This window comes from Leguminivora glycinivorella, chromosome 26 (assembly GCF_023078275.1).
Source record: "Leguminivora glycinivorella isolate SPB_JAAS2020 chromosome 26, LegGlyc_1.1, whole genome shotgun sequence".
NCBI classification, from domain to species: Eukaryota; Metazoa; Arthropoda; class Insecta; order Lepidoptera; family Tortricidae; genus Leguminivora; species Leguminivora glycinivorella.
Window position 1 is genome coordinate 1,314,568 of NC_062996.1, and position 27,635 is coordinate 1,342,202.

General features: G+C 38.7%; 2 protein-coding genes across 2 annotated transcripts; both read right to left on the reverse strand.

Annotated features, from left to right (window-relative positions):
• Positions 1-1,650: 1,650 nt before the first annotated feature.
• Positions 1,651-8,592, reverse strand: LOC125239927 (zinc finger protein 558-like). Its single transcript, XM_048147701.1, has 4 exons — positions 8,313-8,592; positions 4,491-4,702; positions 2,799-2,868; positions 1,651-2,285 (listed from the first exon to the last, which is right to left on the reverse strand). Exons 1-4 carry the CDS (start codon positions 8,487-8,489, stop codon positions 1,776-1,778), a joined length of 969 nt encoding a protein of 322 aa, XP_048003658.1. The 5' UTR covers positions 8,490-8,592; the 3' UTR covers positions 1,651-1,775.
• Positions 8,593-9,823: 1,231 nt separating this feature from the next.
• Positions 9,824-26,309, reverse strand: LOC125240072 (zinc finger protein 436-like). Its single transcript, XM_048147918.1, has 8 exons — positions 26,081-26,309; positions 20,900-21,754; positions 19,056-19,185; positions 17,321-17,388; positions 15,954-16,156; positions 11,471-11,601; positions 10,297-10,577; positions 9,824-9,909 (listed from the first exon to the last, which is right to left on the reverse strand). Exons 2-8 carry the CDS (start codon positions 21,270-21,272, stop codon positions 9,824-9,826), a joined length of 1,272 nt encoding a protein of 423 aa, XP_048003875.1. The 5' UTR covers positions 21,273-21,754; positions 26,081-26,309.
• Between the last annotated feature and the right edge of the window lie 1,326 nt (positions 26,310-27,635).

A 27,635-nucleotide genomic window follows, 5' to 3' on the forward strand; every position in this document is an offset into this window, starting at 1 on the left:
GCACCCATATTTTTACACTTGACTGTATAACAAATAACTATTTTAGACGAGAATCCAACTACTTACGATTGTATGGTGTCGATTATTTTGGTGACTATTATTATTTTTGGGTAAACAATTTTGTGTTGCGTTGTTATTATGTCAAGTTGTCCAAGAGACAATCGTTCTACAAATGTTGTAGGTAACACATTTTTACTCACGTGCTCAGTAAAATACCTTTACAGTTCATAACTACACACATTTTGTAAATTAATGTAAGGTACTGCGGGGCAAATCTCGACTGGAGGGCAATAGGCTAGTTTCCTATACTTAAAATAAAATATTTTATGCAGTGCACGAAATAAAGCACCACATAATTAAAAGAAAAATATGGACAGTAGTTATGTTTAAACATAATTTATATTTAATAAGTCAAAGAGAAAGATATAAAGTAATTGAATTGACCGTGACGTCACTCCTCAGTATTTCATAGTAATTCCATATTAGCAAATCGTTTTGACAGTTCTTAAAAAGAAGCTGATTTGACTAGTAGGAAACTAGCCTATTGTAACTAATCCACTTTTTCCATCATTACACTATGATGTTGAGTTCTACATGTATCTACTGAACAAGCCTACCATATATAACCGGTGGACACTCTATTTAATAATGCAAACATTGTAAAACATGAAAAAAATGGACCAGTTACATTTGCCCCCCAGTCGAGATTTGCCCACATTGTAATACAAAAATATTATATAACAACATCAAATAAATGTCATATACAAAGAAAAAGTGAACAAGGCCTCCAAGTGTTCTGAGCTGGAACTTAATAATTTAATTTGTTCTTAGATTATTTTAAAAGTTATTTTCCCTTGGACAACTAATCGTAACCAATGGCAGCGAGTTACACTATAACAAGATTGATTTCCCATTGTGTGTACTAAATTAGTTTAGGAATCTTAGTATTACAACCAAAAAATGTTCCACAATCTATTGTAATTTAAACTAAAAAAAAAAACATAGTTATTAAAAGTAACCCTAGAGACAAAAGTCCCCACTAAACATTCAATTGCAGAATTAGTTTTAAAATTACAACCACATTTAGACGGTCAAGCAAATCTTGATAATTTTAAAATTGTAGGGCTCGGCGGCCAGTTGTCTTCTTGAAACGCTTGCCTTAGAACCTTGATGTTGACGGAATCATCGACGCCATAACACTTTTTTTTAATACTACGTCGGTGGCAAACAAGCATACGGCCCGCCTGATGTAAAACGGTCACCGTAACCTATGGACGCCTGCAACTCAAACATGTGCATGTGACACGCGCGTTGCCACCCCATTAGAAACTTGTACATTCCCTTTTGCTGTGTTAAGTACACAGCAAAAAGAAGTGTACAAGTTTTAAGGAGGGTTCGGGTTGCCGACGACTCAAAGGACAATAGACGGAACAAGTTAGTTCCGTAAGTCCCCCCGTCATCAGCACACCGCACCCTCGTTGAGCTCTGGCAGCCTTACTCACCGGGAGGAACACAACACTATGAGTAGGGTCTAGTGCCATCTGGCTAATATAGTGACAAGATTTGCTTGACGGACTATAAGGTGTACTCGGGTAATTCCGAACGTCGAAAACCGTCGGCAAATTCCGAAAAGGGACCCTTATTACTATGGAATCATGGGTGATTATCATTTAATTTCGGAATTTTCCGACGGTTTTCGACGTTCGGAATTACCCGAGTACACCTTACATACATGCGATTTCAAATAACAAATAGTTAAAAAGTAACCCAGAGGCCTATTCACTATACTGCGTCATAACAGGCAGTAGCGGCGCGGCTATACCGAATTCCTTCCCCTCCCTAAAACCCCCTACTCTAAAATTATAGTCCTGATTCCCATGTATCGTCCGCACGTGTATCCTCAGATAACTTGGCCGCGTGAAGAACTTGTAACAAATATGACATTGATATTTTTTAAGGCCTGAATGCGTTTCTAGATGTCTTTTTAGTTTCCCTTTGGTTATAAATCCTTTTCCGCACTGTTGGCAGATGTAGGGTTTCTCTTTCGTGTGTGTGAAACTATGTAGTTTTAAATAGTAATGTAGTTTAAAGCTTTTGTTGCATACTTGGCAGATGTGTTTGCGTTCTTCTGGCTTGTTCTCATCCTCGATGGCTATTCTTGAGCCGTGGCTTTTTAGGTGTTCCTCTAGGTAGTAGAAATGTTGGAACATTTCCCCGCATATGTTGCACACGCGGCTTCGCTCGTCGGCTGGGATTAGGTCTGCTAGATTCGTTGGGGCGTCTCCCTGTGAAATGCGTAAAAAAAACTTTAATAATATTGACGTAGGGAACAAATCAAATTATTCTATTAAATATTCTTTGATTTGTTTTCAGTGGGCTTGATCGATTTTTCTTTAGTGTATGGTATCTATTTCAGTTTATAACATAATATTGATTTTAAAAAAATACCTCTCATTATGCACCAATCACATAATAGTACGAAGCGCTGGTGGCCTAGCGGTAAGAGCGTGCGACTTTCAATCCAGAGGTCGCGGGTTCGAACCCCGGCTCGTACCAATGGGTTTTTCGGAACTTATGTGCGAAATGTCATTTTATATTTGCTAGTCACTTTTCGGTAAAGGAAAGGCCTAGTTACCCTTTGGGTTGAAAGGTCAGATGACAGTCGCTTTCGTAAAACTAGTGCCTACGCCAAATCTTGGGATTAGTTGTCACAGCGGACCCCAGGCCCCCGTGAGCCGTGGCAAATGCCGGGATAACGCAAGGAGGATAGATAAAATAACTAATATAACTGTACGTACCTGTTTGGGTATTTTTCGCGCGTTCTGTAGCACCATTGCAAGTATATCGTTTCGGTTCTCTTCTAAAATCCTGGAAACGAAAAAGTATAATATTTAATAACTATAATATCCAAGATAGAAAAAAAAAGATAGACGACCAAGACGATTTTTGAAACTTTTTTTTTAATACTACGTCGGTGGCAAACAAGCATACAGTCCGCCTGATGGCAAGCGGTCACCGTAACCTATGGACGCCTGCAACTCAAAGCGTGTCACATGCGCGTTGCCACCCCATTAGAAACTTGTACACTCCCTTTTGCTGTGTTAAGTATAAATACACAGCAAAAAGGAGTGTACAAGTTCGTCAAGTTCTAAGGAGGGTTTGGGTTGCCGACGACTCAAAGGACAATAGACGGAACAAATTAGTTCCGTAAGTCCTCCTGTCGTCAGCACACCGTACCGTCGTTGAGCTCTGGCAGCCTTACTCACCGGCAGGAACACAACACTATGAGTAGGGTCTAGTGCTATTTGGCTGCGGTCTTCTGTAAGGCGGAGGTACTTCCCCAGTTGGGCTCTGCTCTAGATTCGAGCGAAATGATATCAGCTGTGCTGTGCCCTACCACACAAAGCGGAATATCATTCGCTATGCCCTACCTCCTACAAAACTTCGATGATATTACGACATTAACTTAACTCTATCTATATTCAAAGCGACTCCTAAATGAAGTACAATTGTGTGCGACACCGAGTGAAGCGAGCAGACACGTTCATACTTACAATCCTTCTTCCTGATGCGTAGACAGTCGACAGTAGGCATCTGCGCGTGGTATTTAGTATTAAACATGTTCACACACACAGTGCCCTCATGTAAGTACAAATTAGTTGCGACACCGAGTGAAGCGAGCAGACTTGTGACTATTATCTAGTGTACTTACAGCCCCTCCTTCTGATGCGTCGACAGATGCATCTGCACGTGATATTTAATATTAAGCATGTGTGCACAGACAGGGCACTCGTACCGCAGCACAAATTAGTTGCGACACCGAGTGAAGCGATCAGACATGTTCATACTTACAGCCCCTCCTTCTGATGCGTAGACAGATGCATCTGCACGTGGTATTTAGTACTAAACATGTTCACACACACAGTGCCCTCATGTAAGTACAAGTTAGTTGCGACACCGAGTGAAGCGAGCAGACATGTTCATACTTACATCCCCTCTTTCTGATGCGTCGACAGATGCATCTGCACGTGGTATTTAGTATTAAACATGTTCACACACAGTGCCCTCATGGAAGTACAAATTAGTTGCGACACCGAGTGAAGCGAGCAGACATGTTCATACTTACAATTCTTCTTTCTGATGCGTCAACAGATGCATCTGCACGTGATATTTAGTATTAAACATGTTCACAGACACACACCACAGTCATGTAAGTAAAAATTAGTTGCGACACCGAGTGAAGCGAGCAGACATGTTCATACTTACAGCCCCTCTTTCTGATCCTTCGACAGATGCATCTGCACGTGGTATTTAGTATTAAACATGTTCACACACACAGTGCCCTCATGTAAGTACAAATTAGTTGCGACACCGAGTGAAGCGAGCAGACATGTTCATACTTACAGCCCCTCTTTCTGATGCGTCGACAGATGCATCTATACAGAATAGTTGCGACACCGAGTGAAGCGAGCAGACATGTTCATACTTACAGCCCCTCTTTCTGATGCGTAGACAGATGCATCTGCACGTGGTATTTAGTGTTAAACATGTGCGCACACACAGGGCACTCGTATCGAAGCACGAATTTGTCCGCCCGGTGGCTGACGATGTGCCTCTGCAGTTTGCACGGCGCGTTGAAAGTCTTCGAACAGATGTCGCAAATGAATTTCTTCTCGCTCTTGTGATTTTTGCGATGATATACCTGAAAAAGAAAATATATTTTGTCAATAAATTTATACATCGTCTTTTTTTTTGTTTTCCGTTAAATTCGACACGTTGGTAGCACAGTATAATAAAGAGTACTATCGTACAGTATGGCCACTTCCGCTCCCCGCTAAAGTACAGCCCACCCCCTCTCGGTTACCTCACAGTTACCGCCTGTCAAAAACGCGACCAGTCTACCTGTCATATCTCACTCATACAAGCATGGTACGCGTTCACCTACACGAGCTTATAATGTGTGCTAGGAACGCGCTTCTTTCATATATTTGATCGCCAGTGTCCGAGATGTGTCGGTAGGTTCATTATCAGGAACCGCTAAGTATTTTGGTTATATTCGATAAAAAATATTTCATCATTTTCATACATAATAAATTAATTAATGAGTGTGGGAAAAAAGTAATCTTTGTTACGCAACCAAAAATCTGAATCTAAGTACTACAAACAAAATGGGGACCATCTGAAATGTACACCTATTTGCCTGGCCTTGCCAAGGGTTGGCACAAAAAACAATTTAAAATTGCAAAAAATTACCAAATAGGTGTACATTTCAGATAGTCACCATTTTGTTTGTAGTACATACATACAATCACGCCTGTATCCCATAAAGGGGTAGGCAGAGCACATGAAACTACTAAAGCTTCAGGGCCACTCTTGGCAAATAAGGGGTTAAAAGAAAACGAAACTGTGACATTGCAGTGACAGGTTGCCAGCCTCTCGCCTACGCCACAATTTAACCCATATCCCACAGTCGCCTTCTACGACACCCACGGGAAGAAAGGGGGTGGTGAAATTTTTAATCCGTCACCACACAGGTGTTTGTAGTAGATTCAGATAAATTTTGTTATACGTTATAATATCGTCATTTCAAACAAATAGTAATAATTATTTCGATAGCTTTCATAGAAAAAGAGTGAAGTCTGATTTTGTACAAGCAGGAATTTGACCCCACTGTTAGTTTCAAATGGACAAAACTTGGAAATTAAAAGATAAAAAAAAATGGCGGTGGTTCGGCACTTCTGCCACTATGAAGTATATCCTATTTTTTTTGTATTCAAATCAAAAATCATGCAGCACACTCGATTTGTTGAAATCACCTGGAATGACCCTAAGTGCGATAGAGACGCACCTATGCGACCAAGATTATCCAACTAGTGTGCTAAAGCCCAACCAGAAATATATAATAACTACTCGCTACGTTGCGGATTTTCATTACAACTATTTTCTTCATACATCAGAATAACAGCGCCCTTCTGACAATAATCATATATTATCATATATTATTTAGAGATGGGCCGAATATTCGGTAAATATTCGGTATTCGGCATATTCGGCAAGATTTTCAATGTTCGTATTCGGCCGAATAGTTCGGTTACATTGCCGAATATTTACCGAATAAACAAAGTAAATACCTAATGAAGATCTTAAGTATTCCATTGCATAATAAAATAAAATAAAAATAAATAATAAATCAATTTTAATTCAGGCAAAAAACCCATATGAATGTCAAAAACAAACATCGAAGTAAAATAAGACAATACAGTGTATAGAACGTGTAAAAATACAAAAAACAATAATTAAGTTAAAATACAATATAATAAAATAATTAAAAGCCGTTACTTACATTTCTACAATTATATACACCTTAATGTTTAATAACTTACTTCCGGTTCGCATCTCGATGCAAAGACAGCCAAAACCTACTAATAGGACTGTTTAAGTCCTCACTACAAGTGGCAAGGATACAGTTTTATAATAAGCTCCTATTTTAGTAGCTTTCAAAGGAACTACTAAAAATGCGTCAAAATATAAACACAATTGTTTTGTAAAAAAGTTAAAAAAAAACCGTAGTTTAAGAGTTGAGAAGAGTTCAGAGTTGTTTTAACTAAGTTTTAGTTATCCACTAAATCATATGAACATACTTGTAGTATGTATGACAATTATCAATCATTTCAGTTTTAAGACGATACGGTAGGGGTCAATTCTCCATACAAACGCTCTCGACTATTTCCTCCCTGGTTTTTGAAGTTAGAGCAATGATTTTTCAACGCAGATTGTTATTATTTTTATCTGTGTCGGACCGTTTTGATTTTTTTGATATTCTGCTTTTTAAAGACTCTAGAGCCAATCAAAAATTTCCAAAAACGGCCTTTTTCATTGTGGCGCAAAAAAAGGTGTGATACTCAAGATTGGTAACAATTAACCAAAAAAGCTAAACGGTCCGACATATATTATTTCATTGTTATTCAGATTCTCAAATTTCGTTCCGATTGATTAAGTTTTGAAGGAGGAAAAAGTCGAGAGCGGAACCTCGATTTTAAAGATTTTTTTGAAATATCTTTTGACTGAGTTGTTCTTAATGGACAACTTTTTTTCGATAAATCTAGTTAATAACACTTGTATATTTAACTAAAATTCCCAAGTTGAAAGGGGGGCTCCTTTCCATTCTAGCATTTTCGCTACCGTATCCTCTTAAATCTTAATATTCGCTTTAAAAATATGGCGTAACCGAATATTCGGCCGAATGTTCGGTTCGGTAAGAGCTGAACCGAATGTTCGGCCGAATATTCGTATTCGGCAAAGTCCATATTCGGCCCATCTCTATATTATATCGTCCACTAGGCTTGTGTAGTACATGTACTATTAGTACAAAAGACACGATTCCTTGCACTGTACTAGACCGAACTACTCCCAAATGATTCTGCTCTTTAGTACATTTAGTACACTCACACACGCGCAACAGACTGGGAGCGAAGAGCCGAGAAGTGACAATGACAGCAAAGCGATCCGTGTGATCCGACCACAACCGAATTAGATCCGACTGACTCGGACCGAGCGCGCGAAAACGGCCGATCAGCGCTCGGCCAGTACGAGCGAGCGTTATTGTACTGTACTAAATGTCCTAAAAGAACGAACTAGTACACTTCGGAGATCGTACTAGTTGGGAGCGATCTTTTCAGTGAACGAGCAGGCACAACTCTACACAGCGCTATGAAAATCACAGCGTCATTACAAATACTCGTAGGACGCTGACGACAAAAATCTTCAAGAGTAGGTAATTCGATTCGAAACTCAAATTGTACAAATCGGCTATTGTCGAGGTAACATTAATGTGTTGAAATATCGTTACTCAGTTTAAACTAGTTACAGCGACATCTAGCGACGAATCTGGTCAACTTTAATCTTCCAGAATAAAAATTGCGTAGAAAATAGTGAAAATACACGGCGCTTCGTCGACGTAGGAAGAGTTGAAGCCTGACCAAAAATATGACTACGCGCCACGGAATTACATTAGAGCTATTTTCTTCATACTATACTGAACTGTCATCGCGCATACATTACAATAACAACGCCCTCTAGATAATAGCCATATATTTCTGGCCAGGCTTGTAACTATATTAATTAAGCAATAGTAACTTAACAAGTTTCTAATGGGTCGGCAACGCGCATGTGACACCCCTTGAGTTGCAGGCGTCCATAGGTTACAAGCGTTCATCGTTTCCATCAGGCGGACCGTTGCACAAAAAAAAATTCTCTCCTTTGTGACTCGTTCCATGCAACATTTAGAGAAGTAATAACAGTGTTTGACTCACCATGGTTTCTCTCCTCTTATACCCCTTTCCGCAGAGCGTGCACAGAAACGGTTTAGGCCCCGTATGCGTCGCCTCATGCTCCTTCAGCCCGTTCTCATCCTCTATATCGATTAAACAGTAATAGCACTTCAAAGTGGCACTCTCCCCTTCGTGACTTTTCTTGTGCACTTGCAGCATTTCGAGGTGTAGGAACCGCTTCTGACAGAATTCGCACGCGTGCGGACGCTTTTGGTAGTCGCGTTTTTTCTTCTCCCCTTTTTTCTTTTTCGTTTTGGTTTTTTTTTTTCTGGAATGCGGGAAAGAAGATTTAGATTTAGTTCTTGTGTAATTCTAGGTTAGGTAATAGTATTAGTTGGAGCTCGCTGCATTATATGATAGAATGTTATGTTATATTATTCCTGTTTGAATGTTTGTTATGTAATTTACAATATATATAATGTGGATGTACTAATATAACGGTCTCATAGCGAAGAGTCTCGACCAACATCTTAAGAGACTCTCGCTAGGTGGCTGGATCAAGGGCCAGATGCAGAAGGCGGTGATCTTGGACACGGCGCGGATAGTCCGACGGTTCCTCTCTCTGCAGCCCTAACCACCGGCAGCTTGGGCCCTGCCCCGCTGCTGGCGGCACCCTAGGTTAGGTTTTTTATAATGTGTTTATATATTTTGTATTGTTTTGTATGTGGTTTTATATTTTACTTTTATAATCATATTATAAAACCTAGCCTAAGAATTAAAATGAATAAAGAGGAATAATAAAAATAAAATAAAGAAGTGATGTAATAGTACATTACGATACAAGTGCGAAAAAAAGGAAGTTCGAAACGAGTGGCGATAAATTAAAACACGACCGAAGGGAGTATTTTATATACACGAGTTACGAATTCCCTTGTCGCACGTCTATCGTAGGACGCTTTTCAGTACAGATAGCCCTCCAAAGTTTCAACCTGGCAAAAAATGAATCACTTCTCGCACTAGTGCGTAAAAAACCACCATCTGTACTGAGTAAACTTTTCGAACTTTTCAGTACAGATGGTGTTTTTTTCCGCACGTGTATCGTAATGTATTTTGCGAAGTGCGTAAAGTAAGTAAATCGAAACGAGTGATAAATAGATAGTAAAAAAGCACGACACTAGTTGCGAATCATGTATGTAATGTTTTACATTAACTTTACTCTATACGTGTCCATACAACGTGTCGTGTGTGGTTTGATAATTGCCAGTCGCTTTTCGGTGAAGGAAAACATCGTGAGGAAACCGGACTAATTCCAATAAGGTCTAGTTACCCTTCGGGTTGGAAGGTCAGATGGCAGTCGCTTTCGTAAAAACTAGTGTCTACGCCAAATCTTGGGATTAGTTGTCAAAGCGGACCCCAGGCTCCCATGAGCCGTGCCAAATGCCGGGATAATGCAAGGAGGATGATGACGTGTCCATACAAAATACAAGGTCCGTACTGTATTTAGAACGAGCGAAGCCGCGGGAAAAAACTATTAGACAATATATCAAAGGGACTTACTTCGTGCCCGTATCGCCTTCTTCCTCTTTTATCGCTTCCTCCCCCTCTTGTTTGACGTCTGCTTCTATTTTCACACCATCTTCTGAAAAATCATTTATAACTCCTTTTTAGACATCCCGTGTGGTGACGGGTTAAGAATTTCACCACCCCCTTACTTCCCGTGGGGAAATCGACTGTGGGATATGGGTTAAATTGTGGCGTAGGAGAGGCTGGCAACCTGTCACTGCAATGTCACAATTGGATTTCTTTGAACCCCTTTCTGCCAAGAGTGACACTGAAATTTGAGTAGTTCATGGGCTCTGTTTACCCCTTTATGAGATACAGGCGTGATTCTACTCTTAGGATATTAAGTAACTAACAACCTAGATATTAAGTCTATACTAACAAGTTCTATGAATTTTAATTGGTCCGAAATAAGTAATTTTTTTTTATATGTATGTATATAATATAATAAACTGTCAATACTCACTGTCAAACGACTCAGAGTGTGTCAGCACGTGCCTATGCATTTTACTGGACGTTATGAACCCTCTACTACAGATATAGCACTTGTACGGTTTCTCTCCCGTGTGAGTGCGGAGATGTATGCGCATGTAGGAGTGCGTGCTGATCTTCTTGTCGCAGATGCTGCAGGTGAGGGGGCCGGCCCCCTGGGCGCGGCGGCCGCGCGCGGGCGGCGAGGGAGGCGCGCCCTCCATGCGGGGCGGCTCCGCCCACGTGTTGGACGGGAAGTAGTCCTCGTCGGAGAAACTGGAAGTTAATCATTTATATATATTGGGCCTTGTCCACTATCATATGTTTATCATAGGCAACATGCCGTCCTCTTTCTTCACGTTGGAGAAAAAGGATAGCATACAGACCTATGATCATCCTTACCAAAGACCTATATAACTTCGTAAAGACCGATAAAGTCTAAGAAAAAAACGTACCCCAAAACCATACAGAAAAAGGCACGGTGAGCTAGATGGCGATACACCTTTGGGGTACGCTCGGCTAGATGACGCTAATATTAATATTTGTCATTTCAAAACATATCAAGCTAAGAATATGGGCCAAATTGTCAAAACTGAGGTTCAAAAGTTTTAAGCTTGTGTCGAGAGATAGCAGTCTATGCACTGTGATTACATATTTTACTTTGACAGTCATTCTCTATAATACTCGATCCTCTTTGTCCATACTAATATTATAAATGGGAAAGTGTGTGTCTGTTTGTTTGTCCGTCTTTCACGGCAAAACGGAGCGACGAATTGACGTGATTTTTTAAGTGAAGATAGTTGAAGGGACGGTGAGTGACATAGGCTACTTTTTGTCTCATTCTAAAGCGAGCAAAGCCGCTGGCTTTAAGCTAGTATTTCTATAAACGTATGATAGTGGCCTCATAGTGGACTATCGGCCTTAGAGCAGGGGCGGCTCACTCCGCGATCCTTTCGCCGCGCTACAAGTACATGCCGGCGACTGCGAGTTCGCGGCCCATTCAGTGGCGCCGACCTTCGCGCGGCTCAATAGGATTCAATGTCGTCTGCACGCGTGCGGTCTGTTTGTTAATGTAGGTAAGAATTTAGAATGGCGGCGTTTTGTGAACATCAAAGGAGTGAGCCTTTGTACTTGTACTATTATAATATATATTTTGTGATACGACTAACCTTTCGTCCTTAACACCGTCGTGGTGGTCGTTGTCGGGCAAATCGTCGTTGTCGACCCCCATATCGTTGTCCTGTTCTTTCTCCAGCTTTATCTCTATCTCCGTCCCTGTCTCCATCGTTTCTACCGGCACCTGCAATAGAAGATTAGAATAGAATAGACCTTAGTCAAAAACACTTAAGACCGATAAAGTGTAAGAAAAAAACGTACCCCAAAACCATACAGAAAAAGGTACGGTGAGATGGCGATACACCTTTGGGGTACGCTCGGCTAGATGGCGCTAATATTAATATTTGACATTTTAAAACATATCAAGTATGGAGATTAGATATGAATATGGGCCAAATTGTCAAAACTGAGGTTCAAAATTTTTAAGCTTGAGTCGAGAGATGGCAGTCTATGCACTGTGATTACACATTTTACTTTGACAGTCATTTTCTATAATACTCGATCGATCCTCTTTGTTTAAACTTAACCAATATCATCATCATCCTCCTTGCGTTATCCCGGCATTTGTAACACTCATGGGAGCCTGGGGTCCGCTTTGACAACTAATCCCAAGATTTGGCGTAGGAACTAGTTTTACGAAAGCGACTGCCATCTGACCTTCCAACCCGGAGGGTAACTAGGCCTTATTGGGATTAGTCCGGTTTCCTCACGATGTTTTCCTTCACCGAAAAGCGACTGGCAAATATCAAATGACATTTCGCACATACGTTCCGAAAAACTCATTGGTACGATCCGGGGTTCGAACCCGCGACCTCCGGATCGAAAGTCGCACGCTCTTACCGCTAGGCCACCAGCGCTTAACTAAACCAATAACACTAACATAAATATTATTGTATTAGGAAGTTTTCAGAATTAGGGTCCCCTCAATAGGCTCCTAGACCCATATCGAATTTGGCACAGTAAATGATTGTATATATATATTTTTTTAATGAAAATATTTATTACAAATAATGTTGAATAAAAACATAAAAAGAACTTAAACTACTAAACTTAAACAGGATAAATATATGTACATAAAAATATTTACAAATAAAAGACAGGAGCAAGCTCGGCGCCGGATGGTAGGGTGCCCAGAAGGCTGGTAGCATTTCCGCGCTGGATCGCGATGCCTATCCGCTGCGCAAGTAACGAGCAGCCCTCTGGTCACCCGTAGCATCTACGAGGCGCTTCGCCAGCTCCTTAAAGATATAGTGTGCTCCGGGTCCCCAAGGTCCAAGCGTCTCCACCCCAAACGGCTCAAACATGCAACCAGAGTCTATGGTTGCATGTTTGAGCCGTTTGTATATTGTAGTATTTGACACAAAAAAAATAGATTTTGGGTGTAAAAAGTGTATTTCGAATACGTATTTTCGATTAAAAAAGTGTGTAATTTTTTATTTATTTAGGCCACCGAAAACGCTGTCAGCGATGTAGTGACGTCATCGAATTCGAACCTTACTGCATGTCAAAACAATCACTGACATATTGAACTTTATGCCTTCATACTTAAAAAGTCAGAAAATGTTGTTTTCGAATAGAATGACCTGATGACAGATAACCTATAGATTAACATGCCTACATTGTTTTCGCTTGATTACGTAAAAGTATACTTTAAATATATTTTTTGCTGTTTTTAAGTCATAATAAATATGGTAATATTTTATTTCGGTTAATTGGACAGTACTTAATCAGACTTTAAAAAACGATCAAGTAGCCTATTACCGTGGTTGTTAACAAAAATTAGCTCGCTGTCAGTTTTGTGACGACAATCATAGCTGGGCACCGTTAATCAAATAGTTAACTTCGATAATCGTTAATCCGTTACTTAAAAAGTTAACTTCGTTAATCGTTAAAGCGATACATTTCGGTAGATTTAACGGAAGTTAAAGTTAATCGATAATCCGTTAACACGTCATAAAAATAGGACTCCACTGTAGGTATTATGTATTTCTATTTACTAAGTATCCACCAAAAACTATTAAAACCTGTGACGCCAATCGGCAAAAAACCGAAATGTAACAATTAAATACGGTCTCTTCGGGCTTTTACCGCCGTTGGTTGGCTAAATCCTAGGTTTTACTTCGGATTGGTAATTATTGGGTCATTCATGCGGACGCGATCGTGGTGCGTCGGTTCTTCGGATTGAGATGACAACTCGATGCTGTGGGCCACGATAACTTGGTAGAGTAATCTTAAGGCCCGCGCCGGACTCTAACTCGATGCGTCGGTTGCGCGATTTGTCTGTCATGCCTGATGATTGCACTCTATTCCCAGGTTAGTGATCGATCTAGCATGCCTAATAAGATTTAGGAGATCTCGAATAGGGCGTCATCCATATATTACGTCACAGTGTAAGGGGGGGGGGGGGGGGGGTAGGGGTCATACTAAATTTTATTTTTATTTTATTTTACTTTATTAGGTACACCAAACAGATTTCGTACAAAATCTTGATAACAATTAAAACTTATGCTAAGTGGCTTAAAACTAGCACGAGATCCAAAACAAGTGTACTCAGCATGTTTTACAATTCAGCGGAAACAATACATATTTTAGCACTATCTAGTAAGTAAAACTACAATAGCAAACATCAGAGAACTATTGGCTCAGGAACGCTTCGGCCCCAGCCCCACTTCGCCATCTCCATATATAAATCGTCCGCAGTGTTATGTCGTCACCCTACAATTCCTAATTCGTAACCCTCCTAACTCGTCCACTTTCTTATATCGTCAATACCCCATTTTGTCTAAATTCCTATTTTGACCATAGTGCCAACTCGTCCAATATCTGATATCGTCAATATACCATTTTTGTCTACGTTCCTATTTCGACCAAAGTGCCAACTCGTCCGCGTTCTTTTATCGACCTAAATGTGACAATCCCTGTTAAAGGTATACAAAAAGGTATACATAGGGGGGGGGAGGGGGTCCAAAAACCTGAAATTTGGTGTGACGTAATATGTGGATGATCCCTAGGTAAGTGATCCAAAGTCGCCAATTGGTCTTTAGACTGTTTATAACCGACGGATCTGCTTTTACCGATAAAACCTAGGTTTTGCCGTACTATGGGCTTTTACAGCAGCAGTAAGAACGTGGTTTTCGCGGCGCAGCAAGCCGCTTGGGGTGCTGGATTAACGATTAACGGACTCGATGAAATTTAACGGAAGTTAACGAATCCGTTAACATTTTTTAAAGTTAACTTAAAAGTTAATCCGTTAATCGAAATGTTAACTTCGTTAATTAACGATTAACGGATTAACGAGTTAATGCCCAGCTATGACGACAATTAAGTGTAAATGTCTAAAAATTTACTTTTTTCACATTCTGAATATAAATTATAGCTTAAACATACATACATACAATCACGCCTGTATCCCATAAAGGGGTAGGCAGAACACATGAAACTACTAAAGCTTCAGTGCCACTCTTGGCAAATAAGGGGTTGAAAGAAAACGAAACTGTGACATTGCAGTGACAGGTTGCCAGCCTCTCGCCTACGCCACAATTTAACCCATATCCCATAGTCACCTTCTACGACACCCACGGGAAGAAAGGGGGTGGTGAAATTCTTAACCCGTCACCACACAGGCTGAGCTTAAAGTTTATGTAATTAACACAAAGACAATATTTTTATTGAAATTTCATGCTTAATTATCGTCACAAAACTGACAGTGAGTTAATTTTTGTCAAAAATTCTGAAAATGCCCATAAATACCCCAAAATACAATATTTAGTGGTATTTCCTGCCTCAAGCTACTAAACTGCCTCACCTTAACCTCGTCCATGACAATATCGAGATGGTTCATAGCAAAGTCTTTCTTCTCATCCGCCTCATTTCTATCCTGCATCAGTGTCTGGTCCATCTCCGGCCAGTCGCTCCATAGTTCTTCTGTTTTTGGTTTATTAGAGCAAAAAAACATCTTACCTAAATTATATGAGGTAGGGCATAGCGAATGATAATCCGCTCTGTGTGGTAGGGCACAGCACAGCGGATATCAGCTCGCTCGAATCTAGAGCAGAGCCCAACTGGGGAAGTACCTCCGCCTTATAGAAGACCACAGCCAAATAGCACTAGACCCTACTCATAGTGTTGTGTTCCTGCCGGTGAGTAAGGCTACCAGAGCTCAACAAGGGTGCGGTGTGCTGGTGACGGAAGGACCTACGGAACTAATTTGTTCCGTCTATTGTCCTTTGAGTCGTCGGCAACCCAAACTATTCTTGGAACTTGTACACTCATTTTTGCTGTGTACTTAACACAGCAAAAAGGAGTGTACAAGTTTCTAATGGGTTGGCAACGCGCACGTGACACTCCTAGACTTGCAGGCGTACATAGGTGAAGGTGACCGCTTTCCATCAGGCGGACCGTATGCTTGTTTGCCACCTACGTAGTATTAAAAAAAAAACTCCACATTTTTCTACTTAAATTTTTTAAAATAGTATAAATACCCTAAAATATAATATTATATGGTATTTCCTGCCTCAAGCTACTAAACTGCCTCACCTTAACCTCGTCCATGACAATATCGAGATGGTTCATAGCGAAGTCTTTCTTCTCATCCGTGTCATTTCTATCCTGCATCAGTGTCTGGTCCATCTCGGGCCAGTCGCTCCATAGTTCTTCTGTTTTGGGTTTGTTCTCTGCTTCGGCCTTCTCTCGAAGTTGCTCTTCTAGTTCTTTTAGGTAGGGCAAGATGGCGTTATAGTCTGTGGGGTGAAATAAAATATTATATTTGTGTGTATTTTTGTTGGTAGAAATTGTAATATGATAGATAAGTTCGAGTAGGTAGGAATATTGTAGACCAGCCATACTCAAAGTGTGCTCCGCGGATCCCTAGGGCTCCGCAAAGCCTCTCTGGGGGCTCCGTGTGAATTTTGGTTACCTGATATGCAACTTCACCTCTCTTCCATAAAACAAAATATTCACCAATTGTTAAGAAATAAAAAAACCTTTTCATGTAATACCTCACTTTAAAATGTAATGATTAGATTTTACTATTATGATTATTTATTAAAATAAAGTTTGCAATAAACATTTTTTTTTTGTATTTATAGAATTTAAAGGTTCCGTCAGATATTTTGATTTCTAAAAGGGTTCCATGGGAGAATAAGTTTGAGAACCGCTGTTGTAGACATATAAAACGTACCGCAAAATCATTAAGAAAAAAATAAATTAAATTATTCAAAAAATTAAAATTTTGAAAAAACCCCCGACCGCGACATAGTGGACCGTGTCTGTCTGTCTGTTTGTCTGTCTGTCTGTGGCATCGTAGCTCCCGGATGGAACGACGGATGAGCCGATATCGATTTAGTTTTTTCTTGTTTGAAAGCTGAGTTAGTCGGGAGTGTTCTTAGCCATGTTTCATAAAAATCGGTCCACTATGTCGCGGTCGGGGGTTTTTTCAAAATTTTAATTTTGTGGTTAGGTTCTATCCAACGTTTCGGCGAGGTTGCACTAGCCGTGGTCGCGGAAGACTGACGGTTCAGCGAAACGTCATTGGAGATGTAAACAACACCAAACTACCCGATATTCGTTTTTTTAACGACGACCAGTCTGGCTCAGTCGGTAGTGACCCTGCCTGCTGAGCCGCGGTCCTGGGTTCGAATCCCGGTAAGGGCATTTATTTGTGTGATGAGCACAGATATTTGTTCCTGAGTCATGGATGTTTTCTATGTATGTAAATATGTATTTATCTATTTAAGTATGTATATCGTCGCTTTACACCCATAGTACAAGCTTTGCTTAGTTTGGGGCTAAGTTGATCTGTGTATGGTGCTATGGTGTCCCCGATATTTATTTATGATTTATTTATTAAAAACGGATATCGGGTAGGTGGTGTTGTTTATGATAAGATAATAAATATAACTAACCATAAGGCTCGCCTTCCAACTTGTCTTCAGCGTGTTTCTTATCAAAATGGCGCGTAAGGTACTCGAACCTGAAATTAAAATATTATATATTATATATATAATAATGTAAATAAATTACATAAATACTACACAACATGCCTACACAGATTGACTGAGCCCTACGGTAAGCTCAAGAAGGCTTGTGTTGTTGGTACAGTCAAGTGCAAAAATAAGTATCGAAAAAATCGACTCAAAATATGGTACTACGCTCTTATTACATCGGACTTAGGTGCTATGGGACATATTTTTGAGTAAGATGTGTACACCCATATTTTTACACTCGACTGTACTCAGGCGATGTACAAAACTCAATTTCCGCTACCTTAAGGTTGTCTGGAAGAAATCGCTCTTTAGCGATAAGACCGCCTGTTGTGTTGTTTACCTTTGTTCGTGTTGCTTCCTTGTTTGTATTGTTGTATTTTATCAAGGTGTGCAATAAAGAGTATTTGTATTATATTGTATTGTATTGTAAAACTCTCTTTCTAACCCCCCACTTCCCTAAACTGGGGGGTAGAAGTTTGTATGGGGCATTCCGCAATTTTCGAATTCAACGCGAACGAAGCCGCGGGCAAACGCTAATATTACATATAGTACCTGGGCGACCGAGCTTCGCTAATGTCTATTTTTAACCCCCGACGCAAAACGACGGGGTGTTATAAGTTTGACGTGTCTGTCTGTCTGTCTGTGTGTGTGTGTCGTTTACTATAGCAAAGATGTATATAACTTCGTATAAACAGATAAAGTCTGCCCCCAAGTGTTTTGTCACAAATACATAAGTCAACATGACAGAAAGGGACAAAACACTTTTTGACTAATCAGTTCAGTAACTTTTTCAACCCCCGACGCAAAAACGACGGGGTGTTATAAGTTTGACGTGTCTGTCTGTCTGTCTGTCTGTGTGTGTCTGTCTATGGCATCGTAGCTCCCGAACGGATGAACCGATTTAGATTTTTTAATCTGAAAGCTGAGTTAGTCGGGAGTGTTCTTAGCCATATTTCATGTAAATCGCTCCACTAGGTCGCGGTCGGGGGTTTTTCAAAATTTTTATTTTTATTACATATCACGTCTTTAGATAAAAAATAAACTCTTATAAATACAAAAAAAAAAACTTTATCTCTGGCCGGGATTCGAAACCCTGACACCTGCGATGTGCCTGCGAATATTAGACCGACCCTTCTTACGACGGAGCTACGCGACGCCGATGCGAAATTAGCGACCATATTTTGCGTTTACTAACGCGAAAGAAAAACACATGAAAACTCGAAAATTCGCATTTTCCGGGACCTAAGGATAAGCTAGATCGATTTTTCACCCCCGAAAACCCCCACATAACAAATTTCAGCGAAATCGTTAGAGCGGTTTCCGAGATCGTCGGTATATATACAATAATGGCTCGTTTAAAGGTATAATTTGAAAAAAATATGCTATTTCTACTCAGAACCACTAGCTTTTTCAATCCTAATAGTTTAAAAAATTGTCCCATACGATTTTTTCTTATTTTGTTACCATTTTCCGTACATGTTATACGAGGTAACAAAAGAGGAAAGTAACAAAAATGTATGGAAATTCTGGGACACTTTTTGTCTCCCAGTGACATTGAAAGTACTCGTGATTCTGAGTACAATTGACCTAAAACTCCCTAAAAAAATCAAAACAAAAAAAAATTGCAAAAAAAAAAAGAAATGCTCAGTTTCACCTGGTGAATATCTTGTAGCATATCCGGCATTGGTACTTGATGGCCAGGTGTATCCGCTTGTTGTGACGGCCCAGTTTGCTCGCCGTTATGAACGACTGCCCGCATTCTGCGCAGGTGTATGGCTTTTCGTCTGAAATTACAAAAAAAATGTTAAGATTTTCTTTTTACTGTAGTACATCTTCTGTAGTCGTGTGGTTAACTACTAATGGACTTGATCGCTTTTTATTTGGTGTTTGGTATCTATTTTGGGTTTATAATTCAATTAGTGTGACTACTTAAAAGGAGAACGAATCAAAAATATTGAATAAAATAATTTGATTTGTTCCCCAGGGAACGTAATCACAAAATTAAAATTTTGAAAAAACCCCCGACTCCGACATAGTGGACCGATTATCATGAAACATGGCTAAGAACACTCCCGACTAACTCAGCTTTCAAACTAAATCTAAATCGGTTCAACCGTTCGGGAGCTACTATGCCACAGACAGACAGATAGACAAACAGACAGACAGACAGACACACAGACACGTCAAACTTATAACACCCCGTCGTTTTTGCGACGGGGAAAAACTAGTATCGTTAGTTAGTTAAATCTGGTAACGTAATATAATAGTTTTCCCCTCACTAGCTCGGAAACACGCGTTTTGTCCTTTAATACCAGCGGGTAAAAACGCATTTTATCCACTAGTGGGTAAAGTAATTTGACCTTGAATAAAGTCAAATTAACTGCTTTAAAATTGATAAAAGTAGGTGAATCTAGTAATAAAGATGATTTACCACCTGTGGAACTACTGGAAGCAGTGATAAATGCATTTTTTGCGTTGTAGTTTCCTCGCTATAGTGAGGGGAAAAGTTTTGTGTTACACTCGGGTGCAAATGTATTTTACTTCTCGTGTATTAAAAAACTCGCAAGTTCAGGATTCTATTCTCGAACCACTCGCTTCGCTCGTGGTTCAACTATAGAATCCTTTCACTTGCTCGTTTTTCAATTCCACACTCGGCGTTAAAATACAACTTTGCCCCCTTGTATAACAAATAACTATTGTCGCGTTGGTGCATCCCTTTCACACTTACAGAAACTGTGAAAAGAATGTACTGAGGCGACCATTCTTGCAAGCCTGATATGTGTTGTTTAAATATCTTTAAAACTAATATAAAAAGCAGGAGTGAATAGGCTATTATTGGATCGGTGATCTCCATCTTAAACTCTATGTTCACTCTTCATCAGACAGACAAGCATGGTCGCGCAATAAATGATAATGATAAAACATCAGGCCGTCCCTTTTGCACTATTTGTAAGTGTGATAGGGACGGCCTGATGTTTTATCGTTTATCGCGCGACCATGCTATCGGTGCAAGTGTGACCTTACTGAATCGATAATCGATATCATCTCGCTCGAATCTAGATCAGAGCCCAACTGGGGTAGTACCTCCGCCTTACAGAAGACCGCTGCCAAATAGCACTAGACCCTACTCATAGTAGTCATAGTGATGTGTTCCTGCCGGTGAGTAAGTCTGCCAGAGCTCAACGAGGGTGCGGTGGGCTGATGACGGGAGGACTTACGGAACTGACTTATTCCGTCTATTGTCCTTGGAGTCGTCGGCAACCCGAACCCTCCTTGGAACTTGTGCACTCCTTTTTACTGTGTATTTAACACAGTAAAAGGGCATGTACAAGTTTCTAATGGGGTGGCAACGCGCATGTGACACTCTTTGAGTTGCAGGCGTCCATAGGTTACGGTGACCGCTTTCCATCAGGCGGGCCGTACGCTTATTTGCCACCGACGTAGTATAAAAAAAAATCAACGATCAGTTCGATATTAATAAAAAATTAAAAAACTTACCCGTGTGAGATCTAACATGCAACTTCAAGTAATAACTCAACGAGAACTGCTTATTACAAGCGGAACATTTGTAGATCTTCTCCAAATCCTTATTGTACTCCACTTCCTTTTCCGTTTCTGCGCTTTTTACATTATTTACATTATCTACTTTACTTACAATTTCATTATTTACATTTACATTTATATTATCATTTTTACTTTGGGTAACATTATCCGGAGCTACTGTATTTTCAACAAAATCAGTCGCTTTTTCATTCCCAATATAACCATCTTCAGGTTTTATCTCTATCTCCTCCGTTTTCACCTCTTTTTTCAACTTTTTCAACTTCTTTTGTTCTTTTTTCAACTGTTTCTTCTTTTGTTTATTCTTCATCCGCAAATCATAGCTAGTTAATCTCTCTTTATGGTCAACTAAGTGCGAATCCAAGTCCCTTAGTAGTTTATAGCTAACATTACATAGCGCGCAGGCGTAGAACGGGAAATTTTCATCTGTAATCTTTTGTGACCAGTAGTTACTTTTCTTACCACCTTCTTTTTTAACTTTATTTAAATCAAAGACTGGTTTTTCTTCCTTTTCTTGTGTTTGGACATTTGTAGCTTCTTGTACAGTTTCTGCGTTACTTGTATTAGTTATACTAGTATCTTTTATAGTTTCTTGAGCTACAGGAGGTATATCGATGACTGGCTGCGTTTGGTTCTGAATGTTAGCGGCTAGGTTAGCATAGTGGGCTAGTGGCTGCTCTAACTTTATCTCGTAAGAGTATGGGTAGTGTAGATGCTGGTAACCGTAGGGGGGTAGTCATATGTGCTGAGCGGATCCAATTCGGCCATGTTTTGATCCATTTTGGTGTATATCTGGAATTAAAATAATTTTTTATGAATTGATTTGTTTTAGTCATTATTGCCTTAAACTTTTAAACGTTTTTCAACTGTAATTTAATAAATGTTAAGAATTAGTTTAGGTCTTTAATATGTTGAATGCAATAAATTTGTTTCTATCTGAAATTCTGATAAAATTGTCCTTATGGCACTGGTCCCACCGCGAGCTAGTAAGATATGAGCTATCGGCTATAAAAACGAACAAAAGATAAGCACTACCGTGTAAATAAAATTTTTTTTTAGAATTTAACAAAAAGCGATAACCACCCTGTGGGTCCTGATGATGAACTTAACTGCGTGTCGAATTTAACGGAAAACAAAAAAAACATGGTGTATAATATTGATGTTCATTTCCTCCAAATAAAAATTTACAACAAGTCATATTAGAAGCCATCAGAAACTAGACAGCATACAATCATACATATAATCTAAAACAACACACACAAATTCAAGTTGTTACTAGGAAATGATAAACAATAAATAGGCAACACATTTCAGGTTGCAAAAAATATTCATGTAACCAGTTTTAATAAGGTAGTGAAGGTGAACTACTACCAGTAGACATAGGCAATGTATTGGCATAGGTTATAGGTATATTGTCACTACTTTTAAAAAATCTCGTATCTCACGCTGTTCCTCAAAGTTAAAACGCAGTAAGTCTCTGGTCTATATTAGTAGAGCGGCGAGAGGGTCTCGGAAAAAGTTGATGTGACTGGAGAGTATACTGCTGACAAGTGGTATCGTTCTGATCGGTAGACTTTACTGAGTACGAAATAATGACTTGTCGCATTCTCAGACTGTGGGGGGGTTAACTATGACGTCACAAAGATCGCGGTCCCGGGTTTCATTTTTTTGCCAATTTGTCTAGAACCCCTTATCCAATTTTGAAAAATGAGGTGTCAATTGAAAGCGTATAATATGCTGATTAAGATTTCTTATATGTGAAAAGTATAGTTTTGTTAGTTATTTTTTAATTAACAATAATGCAAAAAATACTTTTTTTTTTACTCTCTTTTTTGATTTTTGTGACTCAAAAAGGCAATGAAAACGGCCACTTAGCTAAAAAATATGTTATATAAATCATTTAACTACATTATTAAACTATCTGTTGCTTTTTAAATTTCTACGATCGGATAATAAATAAGCAAACTACAACCACATACCTGTAGGCGGGGAGTACCGCTTGACACGCGTTCCCATACATTCGGCGTCTATCAAATTACACCTCGCGCAAAATTCGTTTCAAGCAGATATACCTCTAATCTTATTCATCGTAACCTACCAATATTGGTATCATTTGAAAGGACAATTAAAGTACTTTAAGAAACAATGTCAATCATTTTCTTAAAATCAATAATCGCCAGTCTGCGGTGGTTACAAAGGAAAAAAGTGGGTATGCAATTTGATTGGTTTCCTAGGTTTGATACCCTAGACGAGTTTAAAAGGGGAGGTAAAGGTGATATATGGGTTTTTCTCTGGCCTAAAAGCTACACAGAGGGTCAGGGGAGAAAAAAACTAGGGTTTAAGTTTAGTTTTAAGTTATTTTTTCCTTTATTTGTTGATTTTATTGTGTTTAATTTTTTTGTAATTTTATCAAGGATACACGTTGGTTTCTTTTGCTAAAAGTTCCCTTTTTTATGAGAAATGTTATGAATTTTATGGCATTTTCCGATAGAGACTAAAATTAACTTTCAAATAAGGCCAAATAGTCATACTTTTACTTATATAATATTAAGGGTATGGCTATGTCTCAGTAGGCCACATAGTCATACTTTTACTTATATAATATTAAGGGTATGACTATGTATCAGTATGACTATGTGGCCTTATTTGAAAGTTAATTTTAGTCTCTATCGGAAAATGCCATGAAATTTATAACATTTCTCATAAAAAAGGGAATTTTCAGCAAAAGAAACCAACGTGTATCCTTGATAAAATTACAAAAAAATTAAACACAATAAAATCAACAAATAAAAGAAAAAATAACTTAAAACTAAACTTAAACCCTAGTTTTTTTCTCCCCTGACCCTCTGTATAGCTTTAAGGCCAGAGAACAACCCGTATGTCATCTTTACCTCCCCTTTTAAACTCGTCTAGGGTATCAAACCTAGGAAACCAGTCAAATTGCATACCCACTTTTTTTCCTTTGTAACCACCGCAGACTGGCGATTATTGATTTTAAGAAAATGATTGACATTGTTTCTTAAAGTACTTTAATTGTCCTTTCAAATGATACCAATATTGGTAGGTTACGATGAATAAGATTAGAGGTATATCTGCTTGAAACGAATTTTGCGCGAGGTGTAATTTGATAGACGCCGAATGTATGGGAACGCGTGTCAAGCGGTACTCCCCGCCTACAGGTATGTGGTTGTAGTTTGCTTATTTATTATCCGATCGTAGAAATTTAAAAAGCAACAGATAGCTTAATAATGTAGTTAAATGATTTATATAACATATTTTTTAGCTAAGTGGCCGTTTTCATTGCCTTTTTGAGTCACAAAAATCAAAAAAGAGAGTAAAAAAAAAGTATTTTTTGCATTATTGTTAATTAAAAAATAACTAACAAAACTATACTTTTCACATATAAGAAATCTTAATCAGCATGTTATACGCTTTCAATCGACACCTCATTTTTCAAAATTGGATAAGGGGTTCTAGACAAATTGGCAAAAAATTTAAACCCGGGACCGCGATCTTTGTGACGTCATAGTTAACCCCCCCACAGTCTGAGGATGCGACAAGTCATTATTTCGTACTCAGTAAAGTCTACCGATCACAACGATACCACTTGTCAGTAGTATACTCTCCAGTCACATCAACTTCAAAACTAGACGACTTTTTTCAATTCCGCCGCCTTACTATATGCATTCCATACATACTTACTACAATTTTCTTTTCATTGACAGATGAAGATACAAGTTTTTTTTAAAGTAGTGACAATATATTTATTAGAATATCAACAACTATTAATGAAGTATTATTTGTGAAGACCAGTCTGACTTAGTGGGTAGCAATCCTGCCTGATACAGTCCTGGGTTTGAAACCTGGTAAGGGTATGTATTTGTGTAATCACTTGTGATGAGCACAGATCTGATAATTCTTCTTGATTCACGGATGTTTTCTAAGTGAGTATTTATTACCACAGAATATATAAAAGTACAAGTACAGAAGGCTCACTCTCAACAATCTGTCAACGGACTGCATGTGACATTGAGTTCTATTGCGCAGCGTGAAGGTTGTCAAACTTTATGGGCCGCTAACTCGAAATGTACGGAAGAAACGCGGAGTGAGCCGCCCCTGTTATTACATACATTATGTATATATTATTAAATATAATATATCATTGTCTAATATCAAGTACCCACAGCACAAGTCGAGCTTACAGTGGGACTCAGTCAATCTGGGTAAGGACCACAGATGTCATATATACCATAGATCAAGCAAACGTATCTACTTAGCGTGTCAAATGAACTCAGTGAAATCCACTGAGTTGTCCGTCTTTACTCGCAGCTTGCAGCTTTCGGGTGTCAATTTTTGTAAGTTGAAGTCAACCAAAACATAAAAAATGCCTCGTTACGTGATATTCAATTGCAACAACACAAAAATTATGAACAATCAAGAGCCTGAGACATATTTAAAATTACAGGCAAGAATCAACTTCAGTACAAAATTTGACACGCTCGGCCCCTATACAAATATATGAATTTGTTTCTTCTATCTAAATTAAGTTCTGTGGTAAGGACAAATCCAATGCAACCTAAATTTAGCCAGAGAACTACAGTCTAAATGCCTTTCAGCATGAGAAATATTATTTAAGTTCCTCTTAGGTTAGAATATAAACAATATTTTATAAAACAGTTGCTATGTTCTACTTGTTGATATGTTCAATGTTTGGCATGATTGCCATACAAATCAATTATCAACAAAGAATTCATAATACAAGTAAATACCTAACGAACGGTTTCACAAACAATATCATGCTTTATTGCTTAAGAAATAAATACTAGAATAACATAAAGTACTAAAAATGCAGTATAAACACGCAACGCACCGTGTGTAACGATAAAAGGCTCATTTGTCCTCGGCAATGAGCTGATTACAACAAAAATCGCGATTAAAAAGCCCCAGCCACATCACCAATAACATAATACAGCTCATTTGTTTACATACACAAGAAATATGTTGCCGAATTATGTAAACAAAGGCTTCAAAAGCTCAGAGTAAGCTCACGGAGAGCACTGAACGCCGTTGTACCGCTCAGAGAGTTAATCGATATCTTATGAAGGTAAAAAAACGTACCTATGACGGACATTTGATACAAAAAAACACACTTTTTTAACAACACTGTACGTGCGTCGCGAACAACTCTTGATTTCCCCCCAAAACTCACTCCATCACGCTCACATAACCTATAGGACACATCTTCCACAGTCCGTTCGCTAAATTATCACAATTTTAAACTAAATAGCTTAGTTAAAACAATGAAAAATTTAATCACAAATTCACATTTTTTTCGCGTGACCGAACTACCATGGCCGTCATTTTAATGTTACCATTATTAAAAAATATTTTTACCCAATTCGCATTATTATTGATTTTTTTTTAATTTCCGAGCATTACCAAGGAGTTTATTCTCATCCAAACTCACGTTGTTTTTTTTTAAGTTCTTTTAGTACATTATGTTCACAATTTAGTTTGTGCCTGAACAACAATTTGTCAGTAATTCAGTAAGTAAGATCAAAGAAAACGATATCTACTCTTCTTCTTCAGGTGTTAAAACTATTAGTACTACCTTAAGACAAAAGACAAAGGCAATAGGATTGTCTGCTGTGTAAATGACACGGGGACTTTTACTTTTAGACCAAAATTATATTTATTATTTTATTTAGTCTATAATTATAACTATAATCCGTATAATTATACAGATTTTAATTAAAAAAGGCAGAGCGTGTGATCTCTAGACTGAAGTAAAAGAGCGCCTATTGAAGTATACATTTTAAATTAAAATCTTTGATTTAAGTTGTTCAGACCTCAAAGAGGCAAGTTGGTAGTAAGTAATAAAGCAAACACAAAAAGAAAGCGCCTGTGCATATTAAATTAATAGCAAATAATGGTTATTGGTTTGATAGAAAAATATGAAGAGACTTCGATTACTTTAACGAGTATATTTCTTATTGAAACATCACTTTGTTTTAGGCCGGCAACAGACAGCCTTAAATTTCATAATCTTAAAGAATCATAATCCTATAAAATCAGATTGACTTGCCACACACATTCTTAAAATTTAGATTATTCGCAATCTGTCAGATCAATCTGAAAAAAATCATAATCTTAAAAAATAAGACTGTGTGTGGACAGTTGCGAAATTGTATGGAAACCTGTGCACTCGATCTGATTTCATAAGATTATGATTTTTTAAGATTATGAAATTTTGCCCGTGTGGTGACGGATTAAGAATTTCACTACCCCCTTTCTTCCCGTGGGTGTCGTAAAAGGCGACTGTGGGATATGGGGTAAATGGTGGCGTAGGCGAGAGGCTGGCAACCTGTCACTGCAATGTCACAATTTCGTTTTTCTTTCAACCCCTTATTTGCCAAGGGTGGCACTGAAACTTGAGTAGTTTCGTGTGCTCTGCCTACCCCTTCATGGCATACAGGCGTGATTGTATGTATGTATGAAATTTAGACTGTCTGTTGCCGGCCTTAAAATTATGTAATTAGTTAACAGCGCTATTCATTTATTTTTTCCAGGGAGGCTCGAAAGTCTTATTTTTTACTACAAGAGTGTGAGAGGAGAGGTATTTTATAATTCTTGAGTAAGATAACAAAGATCAGAAAATATTAATAAATTTCTA